The sequence below is a fragment of the Bos taurus genome, chromosome 20 (assembly GCF_002263795.3).
Source record: "Bos taurus isolate L1 Dominette 01449 registration number 42190680 breed Hereford chromosome 20, ARS-UCD2.0, whole genome shotgun sequence".
NCBI lineage: Eukaryota > Metazoa > Chordata > Mammalia > Artiodactyla > Bovidae > Bos > Bos taurus.
The window spans coordinates 42,058,954-42,082,591 of NC_037347.1; the positions used below are offsets into that span (position 1 = coordinate 42,058,954).

Below are 23,638 nucleotides of genomic sequence, written 5' to 3' on the forward strand. Positions count from 1 at the left end.
CTGGCGTGCTGCAGTCCATTGGGTCTCAAAGAGTCAGACATGACTGAGCAACTGAACTGAACTGAAGGCATGAAAGTGAAAGTGAAGTTGCTCATTCGTGTCTGACTCTTTGCGACCCCACAGACTGTAGCCCACCAGGCTCCTCCATCCATGGGATTCTCCAGGCAAGAATACTGGAGTGGGTTGCCATTTCCTTCTTCAGGGGATCTTCCCGACCCAGGGATCAAACCCAGTTCTCCCGCATTATAGGCAGACGCTTTAACCTCTGAGCCACCAAGGAAGCCCCATTCATCTGCTTAGTAGATTTATTCTGCTTATTATGGAGAATTTTGAAGTTTTTAGATTATGCTCAGCTCTAATTTTATTCTGAGTATAAAAGTAATAGATCTTCTCTACAATTAGAAAAAGAGAAAAACAGCCCAAAGAAGAGAAAAATCGCCCATAATTCCTTTCTTCAGAGATGATACTATTCACTTTTCTAGTAAGACATATTTCATATTGTTTTGAAAAAAAATTGGCATCATACTATTAAATATTAATATTCAGACTTTTCTTCTTATCTTCCTCCAGGAACAACAAGCACAAAGTTATTATTTTTCCTTCGTTTTACATTTCTTTAGGCATATAATTTAAAAAAAAGCCACTGTTACTTAATTAACCCCCTATTACCAGGCACCTAAGTTGCTTCCAGATTTTTGCTATAGCAAATAATGCTGAATTTGTATATGTGTGATGAAACATGTTTTCCATATGTATGTATTTCTGTTTGAATGTGTCCATTTAATTCCTTGAAGTATGTACATTTTTAAGGCTTTGGATACTTTATAAATTACCTTCCAGAGAATTGTAAAATTCACACTCTGACCATTTCTTCATACTGCTTGTACTAGTTTAACAAAAAATGTTGTCAATTTGGTAGGGAAAAAATAGATACTATTTAGCTCAGGTTTCTTTTTATTTTAGTTTCTAGCAAAACTTGATATTTTAAATGTTGATCTTTAAGGTTTTTCTTCTGATATTGGTTTATCGACATCCTTTGTCTCATTTTTATTAATGTTTTTAAAATTTATTTCTTTAAATTTTGCTTCTAATGTCCATTTTTAAAGTTAAAACATAAAAATCAAAAGCAAATAATTAATAGATAGCTTTTTTTTCTGATAAAGAGCACACTGTTTTATTATTATTTTCCTCTAAAATATGTTATTGTTTCATAAAGTAGTTATATATTGGTATCTTATCTGTATAAAGTTTTACAAAAGTGGAGAATTAAAATACTACTATATAAGGAAACAGAGTAATCTAAGTAAACAAAGCTGTTGTTTTAGAAAGGCTGCCAAATTGCTTAATAGCCTTGATTCATAAAAATAAAAACCCTAAATCAACTTTTTGTAGCATGACAGTAGCATCTGCACAAACAAAATGTTGCTATTTGCAAATCAGACATTCCAGCTAATGCTGATTATATTAAACAAATCTAGAAAGTGAAAGTGTTTAATAAAAATGTCTTTAAACATGAAACTTGTTTAACACTAAAAAAGTTATACAATTTCTACTATTATATTGCTAAGCCACACAGATAATTGTTAGAGTAAAAGAAATATACAAAATCATAGCACTATGAGAGTGTGACTGTGGATTTACTCTTTCTTCTTTTAAACAGTTGCATGAATTTGCATTTCTCTGTTCGTTTTATAGTTGGGTCAGAGGACTGAGTGGGGGTGATGGTGGTGGGAGACATCCTTTTTACCTTGGTGGGTCCCCTTGAAGAATCTCATGATTTACTGTGGAAGCACTTTTACCCTGGGACTCCCTTCTATGGCATGGTTAAAATTTCCTGAACTCCTAGGATCAGTTGGAGAGCTTTTGAAAATACAAGAATGCCCTGATGGACCCCATCCCATGTACTCCAGGTAACGGGGCTCAATGACGTGTAGTCAAAAAAATTCCCCAGTTACTTCTGGTTCGCTGCTTGCTCGTTTTTGAGCCAGTGGCATAGAGAATATTTACTCCATTGCCATGATCATCATTCAACTCAGTTGTTGAGGATCCACTACGTGAGCCAGGTGCTACTGAAGTATATAGATTATATATGATGCTTGTCCAGCTGCAGACTTACAGCATATCCATATGAAAGGAGTCTGTGATGAATTATTGAATCAATGGACCAATCTCTGAAAAAGCCAGTCAGGAAAGCTTGTAGTGTTTGGTGAGATCACTGGGCCAGGCTCCCAGGGATGCTTCATGAACATTACTGTGGTCTTTAAAGAATCAAGGAATTGTATAAATCATTGGCACCTTTGAATGAACATTCTTGAGTTGGTGTGTGGCCAGTTTTGAAGATAATGAGGAAAACACAGGTTAGTCAGGATGAAAGGTTTAAGCTGGAAAGTAATTGGAAATAAGAAAGTTAGGTTTGGGTGCCAAGCTTTGGTACATGTTTAAGATAGTTTTTTTTTTTTTTTTTTTTTAGTATTTGCTATTTAGTCTTAGTGCAGGGGAGAAAAGTGTCCTGAAAACTTAGTATCATGAAACATTCTTTCATTATATCCTGTTGAGAATAGGACAGAATAGACATAGCACTATATTTTGTCCTATGAAGTGCTTGCTTTGAAAGATTGCCCAGTGATAAGGATATTGGGGAATTTATTAAAAATTTCAAATCATTATGGTCCCATTAAGTACTTTATTGCTGCAGAATTTAAAATTAATCTCCCTCCCCAGGTACTTTGCCTCTGCTAGGGAACACTTTGGTCAATGGTGAGAATGTATTTTATTCTAATATAAAAATAGTATGATGGATACTGTAGGGTGTGGCCAAGTCTAGAACTCATTTCATCCCATTTCCCCCTATAAATAAGAAATAGTACAGATATTTTAAAGGGCTTCCCTGGTGACTCAGATGGTTAAGAATCTTCCTGCAATGCAGATCCCAGGGTTGGGAGGATCCCCTGGAGAAGGGAATGGCTACCCACTCCAGTATTCTTTCCTGGAGAATTCCATGGACAGAGGAGCCTAGCGGGCTACAGCCCATGAGGTTGGAAAGAATTGGACATGACTGAGTGACTGAGTGCGTGCACGCATGCACACACACACACACACACACACACATACACACACACAAATATTTTAAATCACTATTTCCTCTGTTGATACTATGTGTGCTAAGTCATTTCAGTTGTGTCCCACTCTTGTGACCCTCTGAACTGCAGCCCACCAGTCTCCTCTGTCCATGAGATTCTCCAGGCAAGAGTACTGGCGTGAATTGCTGTGCCTTCCTTCAGGGAATTTTCCCGACACAGGGATCAAACCTGTATCTCCTGCATTAACAGGAGAGTTCTTTACCGCTAGTGCCACCTGGGAAACCCTGATACTATAGCATGGAGCCAAAGAGAAGCCCAGCATAATCTGGTCTGTGGTGACTGCAGAGGCAGGAAGGGACTTGAATTGTGGTCCTGGTAGGCAGAAGAGCATGAAAGAACATCAAAGGGTTTTGACTTAGAGGAGAGAACCTGGCCTTTTTGACCTAGTTATTAATTTTGAGAGCAAAGGTCAACTTTTCAAGATGCTAGTAAAATTTTAATTGTTAAATGACATTGAAATATTCTTTGAAGTCTAAGGTTTTTTGGGTTTTTTTTTTCCACTAATGTGGATGAATTTGCACAAATCTTTTTATTGAATAGTTGGTCACCTATTTGGACTACAGTTGTGGGTAGAGTGACCAGCTTGTCCCAGTTGCTGAGGGCTTTCCCAGTTTTAACATTGAAACCCCTGTGTCTTGGACAAACCAGGCAGGACTGTTAAGTCATAGTTGGTGGGCATTACTGGGCAATACAGTGAAGCTTATTAGCCTCCATGGTGATCAAGTCTATAGCCTCGAGCTCCGAAGCAACTGGGCCAAACACCCCCACTGATCTTCTAGTCAGAATTTAGCTTCTAATTAGGGAATGCCCTGAATGTTCAGTATAAGCAAGGAGTTGCTAAAACATATTCTCCACAATTTTACTATCTTTTCACAAACTTGAGTATTCAGGATGAAAGCTGTTTTACAAATGGATCCTCATACTTTAGTAACTTAAGAAGGAACCAAGCTGTTCACTTCTTTTTTTTTTTTTTAAATTAGACTTGGAAAAGAAACTTATGAAAATTGAGTCTTCTCTATTAAAATTTAAGAATGGCCTCCATGGACATAATAAGAGCAGCTTAACTATTTGGTCTTTGTACCACCATACCTTTTCATTTAAAGGTACAGAATTAAAGGAATACACAACGTACACAGAGAACTAATGGGAAAAAAAGTATATAGAGGCATCTGTCTGTGCCTGCTGAATAGAAATAAGCTTTCCATTTGAAATGTGCAGTTAAAGCAGAATAAGCCAGCGTGTCTCTTTTGGTCGTGTGGAATACTCCCTCTGTGCCTCTGGAGAGGTTAAGGAAAAGTTATATCTGACTAGGTGTCCTTTCAAAAGTTTAATTTTTAAAGATTTCTATGGGGATGGCAGAAAAGGACAGAATCATCGTTCATTATGCTGAATGGCACAGACTCATTTATGGGGATGACATTATAGTTTTTATATAGTGTAGTTGCTATGATTAAAGGTTTTTAATGACATTTTTTTCCCTTTGGGGATGAGGCTTTCCTAGGGAAAAATCCGATTAATTTCTTCCCTACTTAGATTAAAGTCAATACTTAAAGACTTCTTAAGGGAATAAATGGCTTTGATTTCTCTCTCTCTAGAAACCAAGCTCTGTCCGCATCGATCAACTGGATCGTGAACAGTTCAACCCTGATGTGATTACTTTTCCGATTATCGTTCACTTTGGGATACGCCCTGCACAGTTGAGTTATGCTGGAGACCCACAGTAAGATATTTCTCGGTGTTTGTCTTAGCCAATTTCATCTTCTACTAACAGCTGAAATTAGCAGGGAATCCCCTTTAGTGGAGTTTTTTCTTTTTAAAAATTAAGATCTGAAATGAGCCATGTTTCCAAGATTAGGTTACCAAATGAAACAAGTTATGGTAGCTCTTGAAGAATTATTTTCTCTACATATTATTCAATAGATTATCCTTAGCAGTCTTGGTCAATATGAGTCCTGTATGTTTTTAACCTTTAAGGAATTTTCCTTTATCCATCATTGTAGAACTTACTATTTTTATTTATTTTTTTCAGTGCTCTCTAGAGGAAAGTAGCACCATGTTGGTTCCTAGCACTGCTGTATTGATGTAGAGTTCTGATTTTGGGGAGACATCTTAGTAAGAGCTCAACATCCCATGCAAAGTCAAGGGTTGTATTGGAAGGAGAAGCCATGACTTTTGGCTCTTAGAATTGATGTTACTTTCCAACTGGCACATTAGTGTTTTGCTGGGAGAAAATGAGGATGTGTGGGAAGGGAAATAGCACCATTAGAGTCTTCAGGAGTGTTTAGATTCCCTACTTTGTCAAACAAACCATTTCCTGATTTAATTTTTTTAAAGGTTTCATAATGGGAGAAAAGGGCATGGGAGATTTTCAATTCATAAATCCAATTCTGGCTGATATATTAGAAGAGGCTAAAGGGTTTTGTTCTTTTTTTCCCCTCCCATTGGATAAAAGTATGAAGCAATGAGCCAGGCACTGTGTAAGTACTTCTTTCTTTCCTCCATTGTCTATAAAAAATGTTATCAGAAAGGAGAGACCCAGCAAAGGCCAAGAAAGGAGCAGTTTCAATATAACAGAAAATCTTTGGAAAGTCCCTTCTTGCCAGAAAAGTGTGAGTAGAATGTGATTAGGCTCATGTGGACTCTCAGCTGGCAGGAGTGTGAATTGGTAAAAAACTGTATATTCTCTTCCTTCTCAGGATACTTTAACTTACTCGTTAGGCTGATCCAGGTTATAACATGTTTGGCTTCAAAGATGGTTATTTTTGTCATGGTATATAAAATTGCTATACATCATTTGTCTTTCCCTTGCCAGTGGAAAAATGGCTGTAAGTATCTGTGTATCTTGGGTATTATCATGAGGAGGGTTCTCTTTTCTCATTTTCTCCAACTTTTACTTTCAGTGAAAGCGTTTCAGACACTGACAGTGTCTGCTGAGTAAGGGGCCTTTCTTTCAACAAACATCAGAAAGCATGTATTTAAGTGTGTTACTTTCAAAGAGGTAACAGTGAGAAACCGTACATGTTTCTTTCGGTTTTTGTGCATCTCTCTTGGAATTGCCTCCAGAGAGATTCATCCATATAGTGACACCTCATTTTCAACCTACGTAGGCAATGATCAGCTTATTCATAGATTCCGGATGACTCTTGGTCATCCAGCTGCTCCATTCCTCCAGACCACGTCCTTCCTTAGAATGAAGGTCTGAAGCCATTAAGGATGTTCACAGGATTGCATTTATGATCAAGCAGGCCTCTGAGAACACCTGGCTTTATGGCACTTTAGATTTGCCTTCTTTTCGTCTGAGATGTCCGTCTGTCCTTTTCCTCAGGTACCAGAAACTGTGGAAGAGTTATGTTAAGCTTCGCCACCTCCTAGCAAATAGTCCAAAAGTCAAACAGACTGACAAGCAGAAGCTGGCACAGAGGGAGGTTGGTATTGGACCCTCTTCACCTATGGCTAATGATTATGTACTTCCGGTTTATCTGAGATTGTTGTTACACCACACTTTTAGAATAAGATGGAAAGATACTTAAAAAAAAAAAAATCACACTTCACTCCCCTCCTTATGTTAGTATACTGATTGATTTTTTTTCATCTTTTAGTGGCTAAGGGACCATATTTTCTCCTTAAAAAGGCCAGTTTTTTAATAGATGTTGGGAATGAATATAGCTTCTCTAAGAAGTTAATTTTAAAACTTCCCATAGGACCACATTTTCAAGTTTCTTGGTCTTAGGTTGTAAAAGATTATCTTCTATATATCTGTTAGTTTAGTATGGTGAACTGATTTTGTGAGACTTTATATCCCAAATTCCGTATTTCTTTACTAATGGGTAGTATTATCTATATTCCAGGGTCACTTGTGTTTTATATTTAAGAATAAAAAATAAATGGATTTAGTATCAATATAGATTTTGTCTCAGTGAGGGTTTATTCTGCTGCATTGTGTAAAAGCAAGGTTTTGAAGCTGAGAAAAGTGTTTGAATTCTGACATTGTCGCTTTTTGTGACTTGAGCCAGTCAGCTTCATTATAAAAGATGGAACCAAGGCCAAAAGAGACTGTCAGTGCACTCAGGGAAAAGGGTGATGGTGTGGACTTGGAGACATTCCATTTAACTTTCCTCCAGTAGTGTTTGGCCTGTTAAAGTGTTAGTCATTCAGTCACATCAGACTCTTTGCGACCCCATGGACTGTAACCTGCCAGGCTCCTTTGTTCATGGAATTCTCCAGGCAAGAATACTGGAGTGGGTTGTCATTCTTTTCTCCAGGGGATCTTCCCAACCCAGGGATAGGACCCAGGTCTCCTGCATTGCAGGCAGATTTGTTACTGTATGAGCTACCCGGCCTGTATTAGTAACTTAATCAGTGATGGAGGTGGTGGTGGTTCCTGTTGTTGTTATGAATTCTATGAGATTTTTTTTAATTGAATAAACATACAAGTATAAAATTATTTTTTATCATTAATTATTTGAAGGGTGGCGGTAAAAGGGAAGAGTCAATTCCTGTTTACGTATTGTAGCAGTTTTGAATCATTGTCTTGTTTTAATAAAATATACCCTTGCTGCAGGGTTTGCAAATTAGAAGGCGTCTTTGAGAATTACATGGGTTTCTGGTTAATTTACTGATTGTCTTTCTTATATGTAAATGCTTAACATAAGGCTTGATTTAAATATAATTTTTACATGCAGATTTCAGATTCCAAACACCACATTTTGTTTCTTTTTCAGTTAAAGGGCATTTTTTTTTTCACGATTTTTCTTTTTTTTGACAAGGATCATTTTTAAAGTCTTTATTGAATTTGTTACAATTTTTCTTCTGTTTTACGTTTTGGTTTTTTGGCCATGAGGCATGTGGAGTCCTAGCTCCCCATCCAGGGATTGAACCTGAACCCCTCAGATTGGGAGGCTACTGGACCACCAAAAAGTCCCCAAAAGGACATTTTTCATTTGAACTTGCCAGAGTAGCTTCTTTAGGTTAGTTTTTCCTTCTCCATTTACCAGGAAAAGCTGGCTTATTCCCAAGGCCTTTCTCTATTTTTTAAAAATCTAATTTGGCATGAAGAAGTTTGACTACCTGAATGTAAGGGTGAACGAATCCAGCTAATTTACTAATGCTTGATGTTTGGCTTAATACTGCTTTAGAGCTGTCAGGTTACTCATCACAATGAGTTCTTTTCTAGGAAGCGCTCCAAAAAATACGACAGAAGAATACCATGAGGCGAGAAGTAACGGTGGAGCTGAGTAGCCAAGGCTTCTGGAAAACTGGCATCCGTTCTGATGTCTGTCAGGTGATGACGCTCCTGAGAACACAATTATACCCAAACGTCTCTTCCTTTAAAAGGCATCTGGCACTGAAGTCTTCCTAATTCTGAGAAGTTTCTGCAGAATGTATTACCTTGTAGCTAAATGGAACATCAACAGTACACTGTTTTCTATCATTTGGGTTCTGTTTCTGTGTCAGTTTTCACGTTGTCTTGTTTAGCTGTGTGTGGTGCACGCGCGTGTGCATGGCGGGGGCGTGGGAGGCGCTGACTTAGTAATGCTCAATTCTGTCTCCGCACATTGAGGGAAGGCAGGTCTGTTCTTCAAATGTGTCTGCCTGTTTGAGCATGTGGGTAAGTGCCTGTCAAAAGAGATACTCCGGCAGCTCTACAGGCAGATTCCTGAAGGTGGTGTGTATAAACATTCCAGACTGAGAACCCAGACTTACAGTGCAGAGAGCTGAAAGTATTAAATGAGCAGAAACAGTATACATATTTGAGCCAAAGGATAGTATTTTTTCTTTGTGACGTGTTAGTCGCTCAGTTATGTCTGACTCGGTGATCTCATGGACTGTAGCTCGCCAGTCTACAGTCTGCTCTGTCTCAGTGATTCCTCCGTCCATGGAATTCTCCAGACAAGAATGCTGGAGTGAGTTGCCATTCCCTTCTCCAGGGGATCTTCCTGACCCAGGGATTGAACGTGAGTCTCCTGCACTGCAAGCAGATTCTTTACCAACTGAGCCACCAAGGAAGCCCAGCCCATTTTTATGGGGATGGAGGGGTAGACTTAATAGAGGAACATTTCAGCAATATATAACTGGCTCACTAAGAGGTGTTTTTTTCCTTAAATGTGAATTTTTACCAAATGAGACATCCCTCAAATCCAGCATATTCTTTGACTCTTCACTTGATTCTTTTGTTATGATTGATATTGGTTGCACTCCATGGTAATTAAGTAAAGGAAATGATTACGCAGACTGGGGTCAGTGCAGTTCGCTGTGTTTAGCCTTTTGGAAGAATATTCCAAGCTGCCACTTGTCTCTTGTGATGGTAGTAAGAGTTGTAATGAGTCCAGACACTCTTAGGTATTCATTTCATTGTAATGAGTTTTTTTTTTTTTAAATCAATGCTGGCATTTAATTATTGTATTGAACAGTGGAATTTAATCCTATCATTAAAGGAATTGCTATGTAATTCATTTACCATGTGAAGCTAAATGTTTTTTTGCTGAGATGAACTGCTATTGATGCAGTATTGCTAAGTAGTTTGAAAATAATCGTCTGTAGTGGATGCCAGTCTGTCTAAAAAGTCTTCAGTTATATTACCCATTGACCAATTTTTTTTAACTGTAAATGCTTTCAGAAGTGGATATCTTACTTCCATTGATTGTTTCTTAGGGCCACTTGGAGCTGTAATAATACCCATTTTTTCAGCTTGCTAGTGTTTCTCCAAAACCAACATAGCACTGTAACCCCAACATAGCTGCTTAAGACATTGTAGTAACAGTGACTGGAATGTCCAACCATCTGCTGATCTCAGTGATGTCAAAGTTGATTGTTTAAGAGATCCTGAAATTATGAAACTTTGAGAACTGGAAAGGATCTTAGAGTTCTTCTGTTCAGTGGTTTTTAAACTTATGTTTTTCATTTAACTGTGAAGTTTTTTTTATTAAACACAACCCTGTGAAACCCTAATTTGTAAAAAGATAAAAAAAAAAAAAAACCAACTGATTGATTGGTGATTAGTGGGTGTGGAGGGAGTGTCCCGTTGTCTGTGGAGCAGTTCCTAGATAAGTTTAGTTCCACTGAACACAATTTTTTTTAAAAAACATTGAGCTCTTTCTACCCTTTCTTTTGGTAAAACAAATAGGGGTCCTGAATGAACCCTGTAGTTTTATGTCCTTCAGCTGCGTCACAAGAACCTGACTCTGGCTTCCCAGCTGGATTGGAAGCAGCTGGATGACTAGGTTATCGTCTCTCTATCTCTGCATATATTACATTTACATTCTATTTTGAGGTTGATAGGAAAATCCCATGGACAGAGGAGCCTGGTGGGCTGCAGTCCATGGGGTCTCAAAGAACTGGACATGACTGAGTGACTGAGCATGCGCATAGCCAAAAACAATCAGTTCCTGTGTTTGACTGGTTGGAGACAAGGTTCCTGAGTAGGACTTCGTCAAAGGTGAATACTTCTTGTGTAATGATGGTTCCTCCACGTGGAGGACTCCTGCTGTTCCCAGGCTTCTATCCTCCAGTCCTATTTTTTTGCAAGTTATATTGCCTCTTAACTATAGTTTCTTATCTCAGAATACATGTTTTCATTTTCATGTGTTTTCATCAAATAAGATGGCAGGAGACGTGTTGTTGTTCAGTTGCTCAGTTGTGTCCGACTCTTTTTGCGACCCTGTGGACTGCAGCACACCATGCTTTCCTGTCCTTCACCATCTCCCGGGGTTTGCTCAGGTGGCATGTAATACGAAGTAAATGTGGTTAGTATTTTTGGTAATGAAGAATAAGAATCTGACTGAGAAATAGCAGTTAAATGAAGTGTATACATGGAATACTCTGAGTAACCCTGAAGCCTGTGGAAAAATGAACTCATACTTAGTTTTAAGAGAAAATGGCTGAGTGCATCTCTGAAATCCTGGGGTGGGGGCCGGGTGGGGTAATAATAATTGCTGGTGGGTTGCTGGCAAAAGCCTTGTGATGCTGTCTGGCTGCCACTGGCAATAAAACTATTGTGTTGAAACTAAGGCAGAGCAACCTGAGTCCCAGCTTCTCATTCTGGAAGCATAATTTCCCAACCAGAGCGGTTACCGAGGGTTGTTACGAGATTAGAAAATTCTACCTGATATGCTCCAACCAGTGTTAGGAGGAATGAAAACGTAGAGGAGGTCCTGTAACCTGGAATTACATGTCAGCTAAGCGCAGACTTGAACCATGTTTAGAGAGAAACTGTTGAAAGATTTTCTCAGTGTAACCGCTTGTTAGAATGAATTCCGGGTAATACAGAAGAAAAAGCAGGAATCAAAACTTAATACTGAGGCTGAGAAATTCAGCATTATGACTCAGAAGAGGAAAAGTATCATCTCTCTATGGTGTCTGTACTTTAAGAACAGGGTTTTGCACACCAGAGTTGACTTGGTGACTTAGAAGAGTAGGTACCTGTGCCCTGTGCCACCAAGCGGGAGGTCCATGGAAATCAATAAACTGAATCCTGAGAATGGAGGATGGATAAATGTGACACACAGAGACGTCAAAAAAGGAGCAAAGAAACTATGTCAGTTTAACATATAACCAGTATTAGGCCCATGTGAAACTGGAGAAAACTAGAAGGCAGAGTGCCTGAAGAAAATTGAAAAGAAGAACAGAGTGGTGGTGAGTGCTGAGTAGACAGAGAGTTGTGTTTGGGCTACAGTGAGTCCACTACATACAAACCTGCAAGTTGTGAACTTTCAAAGATGCAAACTGGTGTTTGAATGTTCAGCCAGGTAAGTTAGTTCATGTGTCTGGTGTACATTGTCACGTGTGTGCATCCTCTATGGGTAGTTGTGCTTCTGTGTACTTTACTCTATAGGACTGTATAGAGTACAGTGGTATAGTATCTTTATTTCAAGCCCAGGATATCTGGGAGCAGCATAAAAGCAGCAGCGATGTAGCTGGTACTGCTAAGAAGCGCCATGCAATAATGATGGAAACAAAAGTGAAAATAACTGAGAGAGTGGAGTGAGGCGAAAAGGTGGTAGACGTCACTCATTCTTATAACGTGAATTATTCAGCCAGCAGCACGGTTCTAAAGTACAAGGACAAGGTGATGGAACATGTGATGATGTTCTGCTGCTGCCAATGCTGTCGATGGTAATAGGGAATGAGCCTGGACAAGTGATGGAGGAGATGGAGAAACTTCACAGTGTGTGCATGCAGGATCAGCAGGGAGCCCTGGGCTTGATCCCTGGTCTGGAAACTAGATCCTACCTGCTGCAACCAGAAAAACGATGCCGAATGTCACACTGAAGATCAAAGATCCCACGTGCCACAGCTGAGACCCAGCACAGCCACATAAAAATAAATAAAACAAGTAAATAAAGTGAAAGCAGTTTCTAGAAATGAATACAATGAGGGGAGATGCTTAGTGATTGTGTGTGGTCTCAACATTGCAAAGATTGATCATTTAACAAACTGAGCCAGAGTCTTATAGAGAACCTCGAGACTTATCTGTCAGGGATCCAAAATGGACCTTGGTCATCCCTACCTTTCCGTGGTGTTCACAAGAACCATACTTACTTGGAAAGGGAACCTGGCTCTATTTGGAGCAAGTTTAGAGGAAGTGATGAAGGGACTCACAGCTGTTTCATGTGAGTAAAGGGTAAAGTAATAAGACTTAGTTTGGTGAAGAGAAGATGTGGGAACTTTGCCATTAAATGTATTTTCTTTTCTGGGGTAGATCAGAGGGATAGACTATTTTCTAATAATCAGCATACTCTGAAGATAGTTATTTTCTTAACAGTTAATGATTCTTCCTCGCTGGAGGTATGAAAACAACTCACCAGTTTGAATTCATACTTTAGAAAAATAGTTACACTGTGTAGTCTTCATGACCCATCCTCCTTGAGTGCTTAGCCTCAATACCCATGAGTCCCATGCAGGTGAAATGCCTGGGAAACTGTATTATATTTTGGCCACATACTTTGTTTCCTTATTATTGTGTTTTTTAATACAGCATGGATCAAAACATAGTGGACAAAATGCCAGTAATTCGAATCAGAATAGCATATCTCTGGGAAGCCCCCGGGGGTGAAAAGAGAGTCTCCATCTTTTTTCTTTTCCACAGCTATTATAAGCCTTGCATGTGGAGGTGCTCAATACATATTTACTGAATTAAACTGGAAAGAAAGACTTTCTGTTGATTAAAGATCCTTTTTTGGGAGAACTAATCTTTCTTTATAAGTTAATACAGGGAACTGATTTCTGTAATTTCAAGCAAATCCATTACCATGTATTTTTAAATAATGTCAGCTTAAAATACTTCAAAGACTAAAATGATAGAAAGCACATGTCAGTCATTCTGTGGGCTGTGCCCATCCTCCAGGTTCTGATGAATAAGAATGACTTCTTCATTCTCTTGATTTCTAGGGAAACGTTATTAAAAAAAGGAAAAAGATACGCTCTCCATGAAATTGTCTCCCAATAAGGAATCTATAGCCAAATGAAAAGTGATTGAAATAAAAGTTCTGTGTCCTCAGGTGATTTAACTGTATTGATGGTTTTTATAAAAGTTATCCTCATAATGTTAGATTGAGTGTTAAACCTGGAATGGCCCTTCGAGATCATCTGGCTGAGAAGTTCTTACCCAGAGGCTAATGATGGGCTTTAGAGATCTGTGAACTCATTAAAATTCCATAAAATTTTTGCGTGTTTGTGCACACAGGCCTTTTTCTGGGGAAAGACTCATTTTCCTTAGATCTCAGAAGTGCCTTGACCCTGACAAAGTTTCAGAATTTGTGAGTCCTAATCCATTCCCTTAGAATTAAAGAAACAAGGAGGTACAGAAATTTTTGTGGCTTCCTCAAGGCTACACTGCTGGCTGCTGATGAACCAGGGCTCTTCCTACTTTAGTGAGGGCCACACATGCCCTCTTCTAAGCAGCCTGTTGTATTTACTCATTTGATCCTTTTAATTGTCCTTGAAGGTAGCTACACCAGTTGTCCTCAGTTGACAGGCGAAGAAACAGGAACAGAGAGGTTAAGTAATTTACCGTAAGTCCCAGGATGGGTGAGTGACAGAGCAGCATTTGGACCCAGGCACTCTGGTTCCAGAGACTGTATCTCTAACAACTTACTCCACTGCCCCTCACAGAGGGTATGCCAGGGTGCCATGCTGCCAGTACAGTGTTTTAAGACTTTGGCAGATGGGATTTGGGATGTAAAAATATTTTTTGTTTGCTGCAAAATGAATGAAATGTTTTTAATACACTTTTAGAGAATTAAACATATTGAAATGTGCTTTTTCCTAGCATGCCATGATGCTGCCAGTTCTGACCCATCATATTCGCTACCACCAGTGCCTAATGCATCTGGACAAGTTGATAGGATATACTTTCCAAGATCGTTGTCTGTTACAGGTGAGAGTTACTCTCCTGTACATTTATATAATAACAAGATAGGAGTAATTCATCTTGCAGGTTACAAGTGGAATATGGAGAATCTCTATTCTGGAGAGGATGAGGATGTCTAAAACATAGTGTTCTCCATTACTCTACTCTGATTGCCACTTTCAAACCCCTTTTCTCACTTTTTTTTTTTAGACTGTCCCTAAAGAAATAGACCAAAGCTTCCAGATTTGCCTGTCAAACCCAAACCTCTTCTTTCATCTTTTCCTCTTTTGTGACTCTTCTTTCCAGGTGCTGTGTATTCTAATTCTTCTCTGAAAGATGTGGATTTTTAGGTTTGTTTGCAGAAGAGGGCTTGGACCAAAGCTCTGGAAATTTGACACTGGAGAATATGGAAAGTTTGGGGCTTAAAATTTAATTGGATAAACAAGTCTCTTTCCTGTTTCATTTGTGATGGTGCTTCTATGCTTTTTTTTGTTTGTTTGGTTTTTATTAAATTTTTTTAATGCTGAGTTTTTAAAACTGAACTTATGTCTTTGGAATTTTAGCTGGCCATGACCCACCCAAGTCATCACTTAAATTTTGGAATGAATCCTGATCATGCCAGGAATTCTTTGTCTAACTGTGGAATTCGGCAGCCCAAATATGGAGATAGAAAAGTTCATCACATGCACATGCGGAAAAAAGGTCCGTTTGGATTGCAGTCTCCTATTTTGTTCTGTGCCCCCTGTTGTAAATTAAATCCCCACCAGGAATGGTTCCCTGGTAACTGTTTCATTCTGTCAGTGTTTACTGCTTCTTGACTCATATGTAATGACATTTACTTTGAGCACAGCATTATAATAAGAGTGAATGCATTTTTGAGAAGACTTAATTTCTCCTATCAAATAGTGTTTAAAGTAACTAAGTTGATCAAACTTGTCCACATGCAAGTCAGATTGAAGTGAGATAAATAATTTTCTTTCTGGATGTCATATGATGGTTCTAGAATGCTTCTAACAATATTGACTTTTGATTGTTTTTAAAAAATAGGAATTAACACCTTAATAAATATTATGTCACGCCTTGGCCAAGATGACCCAACTCCCTCAAGGTAAAGTAGATTTTTTTTATATTAGTTTTGTAGAGATAGAATTCACATACCATACAATTCATCCATTTAAGGTGCATACAATTCAGTGGTATCTTCACAAAATGATGTACCTGTGATCACAGTCTAATTTTAGAGCATTTTTGTCATGCCCAAAGGAAACTCCACACTCCATATTTCCCTCAGGTTGCCCAGCCCTAGGCAACCAGCAATCTTCTTTGAATCTACTTTTAATTTTTATGAATTTGCCTATTCTGAACATTTTGTATAAATGGTATCATACAATATGTGGTCTTTTGTGACTGGTTTATTTTACTTTATGTAATGCTTAGAAGGGTTATCCATGTTGTAGTACATATTAGTTCTTCATTTCTTTTTATTGCCAAATAATATTCCATGGTATAGGTAGGCCACGTTTTGTTTATCTGGTCATCAGATTGATGGTCATTTGTTCTTTTTCCTTTTTGGTTATTTTGCATGATGTTGCTATGAATATTTGTGTGCAGGTTTTTGTATGGACATGTTTGATTTTTCTTGGGTATATAACTGAAGTTGAATTTCTGGATGATATAGTAACTCTGTTTCACCTTTCCCTTAAGGAACTGCCAGACTGTTTCCAAAGAGTCTGTACCATTTTATATTCCTAGTAGCAGTATTTAAAGGTTCTGGTTTCTTTGCGTCTTTCCCAGCCCTTGTTATTATTTGTCTTTTTGAACCTGGGCTTCCTAGTGGATATGAAATATTATCTCATTGTGGTTTTGTTGTATTTCTCTGGTAACTAATGATGTTGAGCATCTCTTCATGTGCTTTTGGGCCATTCATATATCTCCGCTGGAGAAATATCTATTTAGATCCTTTTTCTATTTTTTAATCAAGTTACTTTTTGTTATTGAGTTACAATCATTTTTTTAATGTATTCCAGATACAAATCCCTTATCAGATACATGATTTGTAAAAAAAATTTTTCTCATTCTGTGGATCATCTTTTTACTGTTTTAATGAAGCACAGAAGTTTTGATTAATTCTAAATAATAGATAAATTGTGTTACTTTGGTTCCTTTTGCTTTTGGTGACATGTCTAAGAAACCATTGCCTAATCTAAAGTCACAGAGATTTACATCTGTTTCTACTAAGAGCTTTATGGCTTTTTCTCTCACATTTAGATCTTTGGTCTGTTTCAGTTAGAACTGGTATGACATAGAGGTCTAGCTGCTTTCTTTGGCTTGTGGATATCCACTTATCCTAGCACCACCATTCTTGAAAAGGCTAATCTTTCCCCACTAAATCACCTTGGTTGAAATCACCCTCGTTGAAAATCAATTGATGGTATATATGAGGGTGTATTTTTGCTTCTTAGTTCATTCCATTGATCTGTATGCCTGACCTTAAGCCAGTACCAGTTTGTCTTGATTACTGTAGCTTTGTAATAAGTTTTGCAGCCTAGAAATGCAAGGTCCCTTTTCTAGCTTTCTTTTTTTTTTTTAAGATTGTTTTGACTATTCTAGGCCTATTACCTTTCCACATGAATTTTTTAATTAGCTAAACTTTTGCAAAGAAGCTAGCTGGAATTTTGATAGGGATTGTGGTGAATCTGTGGGTGAATTTGTGAATGATTACCATCTTAGTATTAAGTCTCCTGCTTAATACTTCTGTTCCCTGAACATGTGTTTAATTTCTTAGTAATGTTTTTTAGGTTCCAGAGTACACATTTTGTATGTCTTTTGTTGAATTTATTCTTAAGTATTTTATTCTTTACAGTGCTATTCTAAATGAAATTATTTTTATAATTTTTATTTTGAGATTGTTCATTGCAAGCATATAGGAATGCAGTTGATTTTTTATTTTGATCTTGTATCTTGCAACCTTGTTGAGCTCATTTGTTAGCTCCAATAGTTTTTTAGTTGATTCCTTAAGATTTTCTGGGATTCCCTGATAGCTCAGTTGGTAAAGAATCTGTCTGCAATGCAAGAGACGGGTTTGATCGCTGGGTTGGGAAAATCCCCTGGAGAAGGGAAAGGCTGCCCACTCCAGTATTTTGGCCTGGAGAACTCCATGGACTGTACAGTCCGTGGGGTCACAAAGAGTCAGAACGACTGGGCGACTTTCACTTCACTTTAAGATTTTCTATGTAGATGATCATTTCACCTGTAAATAGAGATAATTTTACTTTTTCCTTTTCAGACTCAGTTCAGTTCAGTTCAGTCGCTCAGTCATGTCCGACTCTTTGCAACCCCATGGACCACAATACATCAGGCTTCCCCGTCCATCACTAACTCCCAAAGCTTGTTCAAACTCATGTCCATTGAGCCAGTGACACTATCCAACCATCTCATCCTCTGTTGTCCCCTTCTCCTTCTGCTTTCAATCTTTCCCAGCATCAGAGTCTTTTCCAGTGAGTCAGTTCTTCGCATCCGGTGGCCAAAGTGTTGTAGCTTCAGCATCAGTCCTTCCAATGAATATTCAGGACTGATTTCCTTTAGAATTGACTGGTTTGATCTCCTTGCAGTCCAAGGGAGTCTCAAGAGTCTTCTCCAGCACCACAGTTCAAAAGCATCAATTCTTCGGCACTCAGCTTTCTTTATGGTCTCACATCCATCCTTCTCACATCCTTTTCACATCCATCCAGCCAACTCTCACATCCATCCTTTTCAGACTGGATGCCTTTTATCTCATTTTCTTAACCTGGTTGCCCTAGCTAGCGTCTCTAGTACAATATCCTGTAGAAGTAGTGAGAGAGGCTCCTTGCCTTCTTCTTAATCTTAAAAGGAAAACATTCTTTTACCATTTTGTATGGGTTTTTCATAGGTGCCTTTTATCATATTGAGGAAGTTCCCTTCTGTTCCTACTTTGCGTAATATTTTTGTCGTGAGGGTGTGTTGAATTTTGTCAAATGCTTTTTCTGCATCTATTAAGATAACCATGCTTTTTTAAATTTTATTTTATTCACATTGTGTGTTATATTAATTGATTTGGGGGTGTTAAACCAACCTTGCCTTCCTGGGATACATTACACTTGGTCATGGTGTATAGTCCTTACACGGTGTGTTTAGGTAGAATTTAGTCTGCTGGTATCGTGCCGAGGATTTCGGGCCTGTAGTTTTCCTTTCCTTTGATGTTTTTGTCTGATTTCATTATTAGGATAATACTGGCCTCATATAATGGGTTGGAAAGCTTTATGTGTTAACTTCCCCTATCTTACCTCTTGATTTTAAAAGCTACCTTCATACATTAATATTTTCACTTTTGTGTGGCCTTGAGCCCCTGAAGAATCTGGGAAGGAAGTAGGCGGGGTCCAAATAAACTCATTAACATCCTGGAAAATGGAATGGAAACAAATGCCTGATGGCTGCTGAGGCTCTAATATTGCTCTCAGGAGGCTTATCTTTGTGTGTGAAGCACAGCAGGTTCTATTTTGAAAGGCAGTACAGGAGACTGAGAGAGGCTTGCTTTTTAACCCGGGGCACTGAAAAGTTGAACAGTCAGGCCTGTCCCTCTTAGGAAGCAGACTTAGATGGATGAAAGGTGGGGAGAGCAGGGTTAGACGTGACACACTGCTGCAGCTGGTAATGGCCTCTTCAGCCAGGTGCATGCCCAGTCGAGCTGGCACAGCTTCCTCCCCTACCTTTTTCTTCATGTATCCCTTTTCTTTTCAAATAGGCTTGCCTTGAGGGTGCTCTCTTTTGAGGTTATCATGAACCAAACCGTCTCTTCCTCTTCAATCAAGAGGTAAAAAGAAAGGCAGGCCGAAACTTTAAAATTCCAGTTTGAAGATGATCACACGTCTCACTACTGTGTTCCATGCGAGTCGAAGATCAGAAAAGAACTGTCTAATTAGAGGAGCCTTAATCACACCCTCAGGGATAGCGTGGTCCTGGTTTCCCTATACCCTGCTATACTGTGAAGTCTTCAGATGGCCAGTTCTGTATTTTAATAAGTAGAACCCTGGGTCCCCTGCAGCCCCCTTCAGCAGGGCTACACATGCCACCGACCCATTCTTTTTCAGTGATGAAAGCACAGGTTTAAGTGATCTTTGTCTCATCCACGCCACCCACAGCTGTTGGCATATAAATTATGTCTTTTTGATAGCACTGTTTAAACCTCGTGGTTTATGTTTTCTTACCCTGGCAAAGGGAATGATGGCTGAGAGACTGTGTTCTTCCTGAATTTACATTTTGAAAATGATGCCACTGATAGAGAATAGACATACTCTCTCTTGTCCTTTGACTTCTGTTCTGGCCTTTGTGGCTCTTGTGCTGAGAGTCTCCTGCCTTCTGTCTGATCTTTTTGCTGATGCAGAATTGACCCCAGCTTTCTATTCAGAAAGAGCCTCCTTGCCTCGGCAGCCAGTCCGGCGGCTGCTTGGCTATGGCTGTGTAGTATCCCCCTGTGCACGGCCCTGGGAGCTGTACTGAAGAAACACAGACAGATTTAATCCAACAGACATTTGTCCAGTGCCTTTTGAGTTTGAGGCAGTTCACAGGTATTTCGGTTAGGATTTGGCGCCATCACTGCTGGGCCCGGGTTCAGTTCCTGGTCAGGGAAGCCTTCGTTCTTCTTCTCTGCCTGCCACCTACCAACCTCCTCAGCACGACCATACCCTTAGTGATCATGGCTTAGATGGTAAAGAATCTGCCTGCAATGCAGGAGACCTGGGTTTGATCCCTGGGCCAGGAAGTTCCCCCAGAAACGGGAATGGCAACCCACTTCAGTATTCTTGCCTAGAGAATTCCATGGACAGAGGAGTCTAGCGTGCTACAGTCCATGGGGTCGCAAAGAGTTGGACACAACTGTGCAACTGACGTTTTCACTTCTTTCAAAGGCAAGTAAGACATAGCCCCCGCTCACCAGGAGGTGTGACCACCTGGGGTGGGGTAAGAGTTCCATAAACATGCATAATATAAGGAAGACTCTGCTATGAGCTTCAGTGAGGGTCAAAAACACAACAGCCATACCAGACTACTGTGGGGCCAAGGAGAGCTCTGGTGGTGGTTCAGGGGTTATGGGTCAGTTATATACCATGTGCTTGAATAATTGAATTCACTTGAAACAACGTGCCCTCTTCCCTGTTTGTTTCTTAGTTTGCTGTTATAAAGTGGGATGTGGTAGTCTGCTCCTTGAAAGTATTTGTACATGTTTGAAACGAACACTATGCAGTTTCAAGCATCAGTGGGTATATTTCCTCCCAAGCAAGCCTGCTCAGGACTTTAGACTTGAGAAAGGAACAAGACAGCCAGTAGGCTAGTAGGTTGTTTGGGCATCCGTGTCTGGCGCTGCAGATGGAGGAACAGGGCAGGTTGGGGAGCTGGGTGGAGTTCTTCCCAGCCCTACCGAAAGCCAATCCTCCCACCCCTGCCCATCCTGCCATGCAGTTAGTGCCGCGTTCTGCTGGGTCTCCCTCCAGACGGCCTCTCCAGGCATCATCTTGCTATTTCTAGAGCCTCCATTCTAGTTTGTAGCTGTAAACTGCTTGAAGGCTTTTTGTGATATCATGTCACCTGCTGAATTCGTCTGAACCTCCTCACCTGACAATCCCAGCACCTGGTGACCCAGGCCACTCTTCCAGGCACATTGCTGTCTTCCCCGTGGCCTTCTGCACACCAGTAAGACTGAACTGCTTCCTGTGCACTCGAGCATACCCTCTCCCTTCCCTGAAGGCTGGCAGTCATTGTAGCTGTGCTCACATTCTGCCAGCATTTCTTTTCTGGTGCAAGTTTCAGTTCTCCCAGGTATTATTAATATTTTGTGTCATAGTTGTTTTTTTTTTTTTTTTTTTTTAATACTGTGAGCATTTGGAAGGTCTTTGATCCTACTCTCTCTTTTCTTTCTTTCAAATTCTTTTTCTTTTCTAATTAGTGCCTTTCAAAAAGCAGGGGCTCAGTAAATAAGTCTTAAAGGAAAGAAGGCAATTCATGATATTACTTTTATTCCAGGTTTTTTACTTGTTGACTAGAAACAGGGAAATGGGAGCATTAGGAAAGGTCATGGTCAGAGCCTTCAAAAGTTTAACGGCTGGTGAATCTCGTAATCTGATTTGGGATCAGCTCACTCCAGTACTCTTGCCTGGGAAATCCCATGGACAGAGGAGCCTGGTAGGCTACAGTCCATGGGGTCTCGAAGAATTGGACTCAACTGAGCGACTTCACTTTCACTTTTCACTTTCATGCACTGGAGAAGAAAATGGCAACCCACTCCAGTATTGTTGCCTGGAGAATCCCAGGGACGGGAGCCTGGTGGGCTGCTGTCTATGGGGTCGCATAGAGTCGGACACGACTGATGTGACTTAGCAGCAGCAGCATTTACAAAGTACTGTTGCCTGGAAAATCCCATGGACGGAGGAGCCTGGTAGGCTGCAGTTCATGGGGTCGCTAAGAGTCAGACACGACTGAGCGACTTCACTTTCACTTTTTACTTTCATGCATTGGAGAAGGAAATGGCACCCCACTCCAGTGTTCTTGCCTGGAGAATCCTAGGGACGGGGGAGCCTGGTGGGCTGCCGTCTATGGGGTCGCACAGAGTTGGACACGACTGAATCGACGCAGCAGCAGCAGCAGCAGCAGCATTTACAAAAGACACAAAGACTTAAAATTGATAGATAAAAATCTGCCTGCCTATCAAAACTACAGAATAATTAACTTTTATGGTTACAAGTTAACCTGTCATTTTTTGAAGTGTCACTGTTGAACCACATAAATCTCAGGTGTGTAGTTATATTTAAGTAATACAAATCACAGCAAAATGTTACCACAGCGAAGGTCTCTGAAGGATTAGGCATTCGGTCTCATTCAGGGGATCCATGTTATCAGTAGGACCTTTGGGAATGAGGGGCCAGGAGACTGTAATGGAAAAGTAGGAAACTCAAGCAGCTTTCCTTTGTTGTGTTTTGTTTTGCTTGGTAGAGTCATTGCTGGACATAATGTGTGAGGATCTATGGGATCAGTGGAGAAACACGTTTAGACTGTTTATTAAGGCCTATTTAAGGAAATGGTAGTTGCAGAGTACCCTTTCAATCATGCTAAGTTGCTTCAGTCGTGTTCTACTCCTTGCAGCCCTTTGGACTATAACTGCCTATTTCTGTCCATGGGATTCTCCAGGCAAGAATACTGGAGTGGGTTGCCATTTTCTTCTCCAATCAGTTATACATTTAGTATTTATCATTAAAACCAGTAACAGTGCATTGACTATATATGAGTAGATGCTTAATCTGGGATCCATGGGTCCAGTTGGATCTGAGATCTAGTAAGGCTTCTCCCCCCAAGTGTTCAGTTAGATGTAATAGTGAAAGTCACTCAGTCATGTCCGACTCTTTGCAACCCCGTGGACTGTACAGACCATGGAATTCTCCAGGCCAGAATACTGGATTTTGTAGCCTTTCCCTTCTCCAGCGGATCTTCCCGACCCAGGAATCAAACTGGAATTTCCTGCATTGCAGGTGGATTTTTTACCAACTGAGCTATCAGAGAAGCCCCAAATGAGGTATGCCTGTAGTCTCTATTATAATATTTTTTTTTAATAATTACCATAGTATGAAAATCGCTCAGTCATGTTCGACTCTCTGTTGTGTCCGACTCTTTGCGACCCCATGGTCTATACAGTCCATGGGATTCTGCAGGCCAGAATACTGGAGTGGGTAGCCTTTCCCTTCTCCAGGGGATCTTACCTACCCAGGAACCCAGGACTCCCGCACTGCAGGCAGATTCTTGACCAGCTGAGCCACAAATAGATATAATGGACAGAAGGAATTCCTGGGCTGGGTGGAACTTTCCGTCGACCTGCAAGGCCCATTCTAGCTCTGCCCTACCAGTTGCCCCTTGAGGCTTGGAATGCAAAGGTAAGAAAATGTCATTCGTCCCCTCCCTCTAGCAGTGACCCTTGGACTTGGCCCATCCCAAGATGGTTTTCTATGGAGTAGATGACACCTTACAGTAGTACTATTACAGGGAGACTGTTCTGTTTTATGAAGTGTTTTGATTTCCACAGACCAAATGTGCTATCTAACTGCTACAGTTAATCTAAATTTCATAATGCCTCTGTTGATTCAGTTCTCAA

General features: G+C 39.9%; 1 protein-coding gene across 4 annotated transcripts in view; it reads left to right on the forward strand.

Annotated features, from left to right (window-relative positions):
• DROSHA (drosha ribonuclease III) overlaps positions 1–23,638 on the forward strand; it is a 122,760-nt gene that overhangs the window by 59,557 nt on the left and 39,565 nt on the right. For 3 of the 4 annotated variants that reach the window (XM_010816832.4, XM_015459113.3, XM_005221630.5), the window contains 6 exons: positions 4,736–4,860; positions 6,466–6,565; positions 8,314–8,421; positions 14,407–14,514; positions 15,051–15,189; positions 15,535–15,595. In XM_010816832.4, the coding sequence (XP_010815134.1) occupies positions 4,736–4,860; positions 6,466–6,565; positions 8,314–8,421; positions 14,407–14,514; positions 15,051–15,189; positions 15,535–15,595 (641 nt within the window). The remainder of the gene's footprint in view (positions 1–4,735; positions 4,861–6,465; positions 6,566–8,313; positions 8,422–14,406; positions 14,515–15,050; positions 15,190–15,534; positions 15,596–23,638) is intronic. The other variant, XM_005221631.5, reaches the window with a different exon arrangement.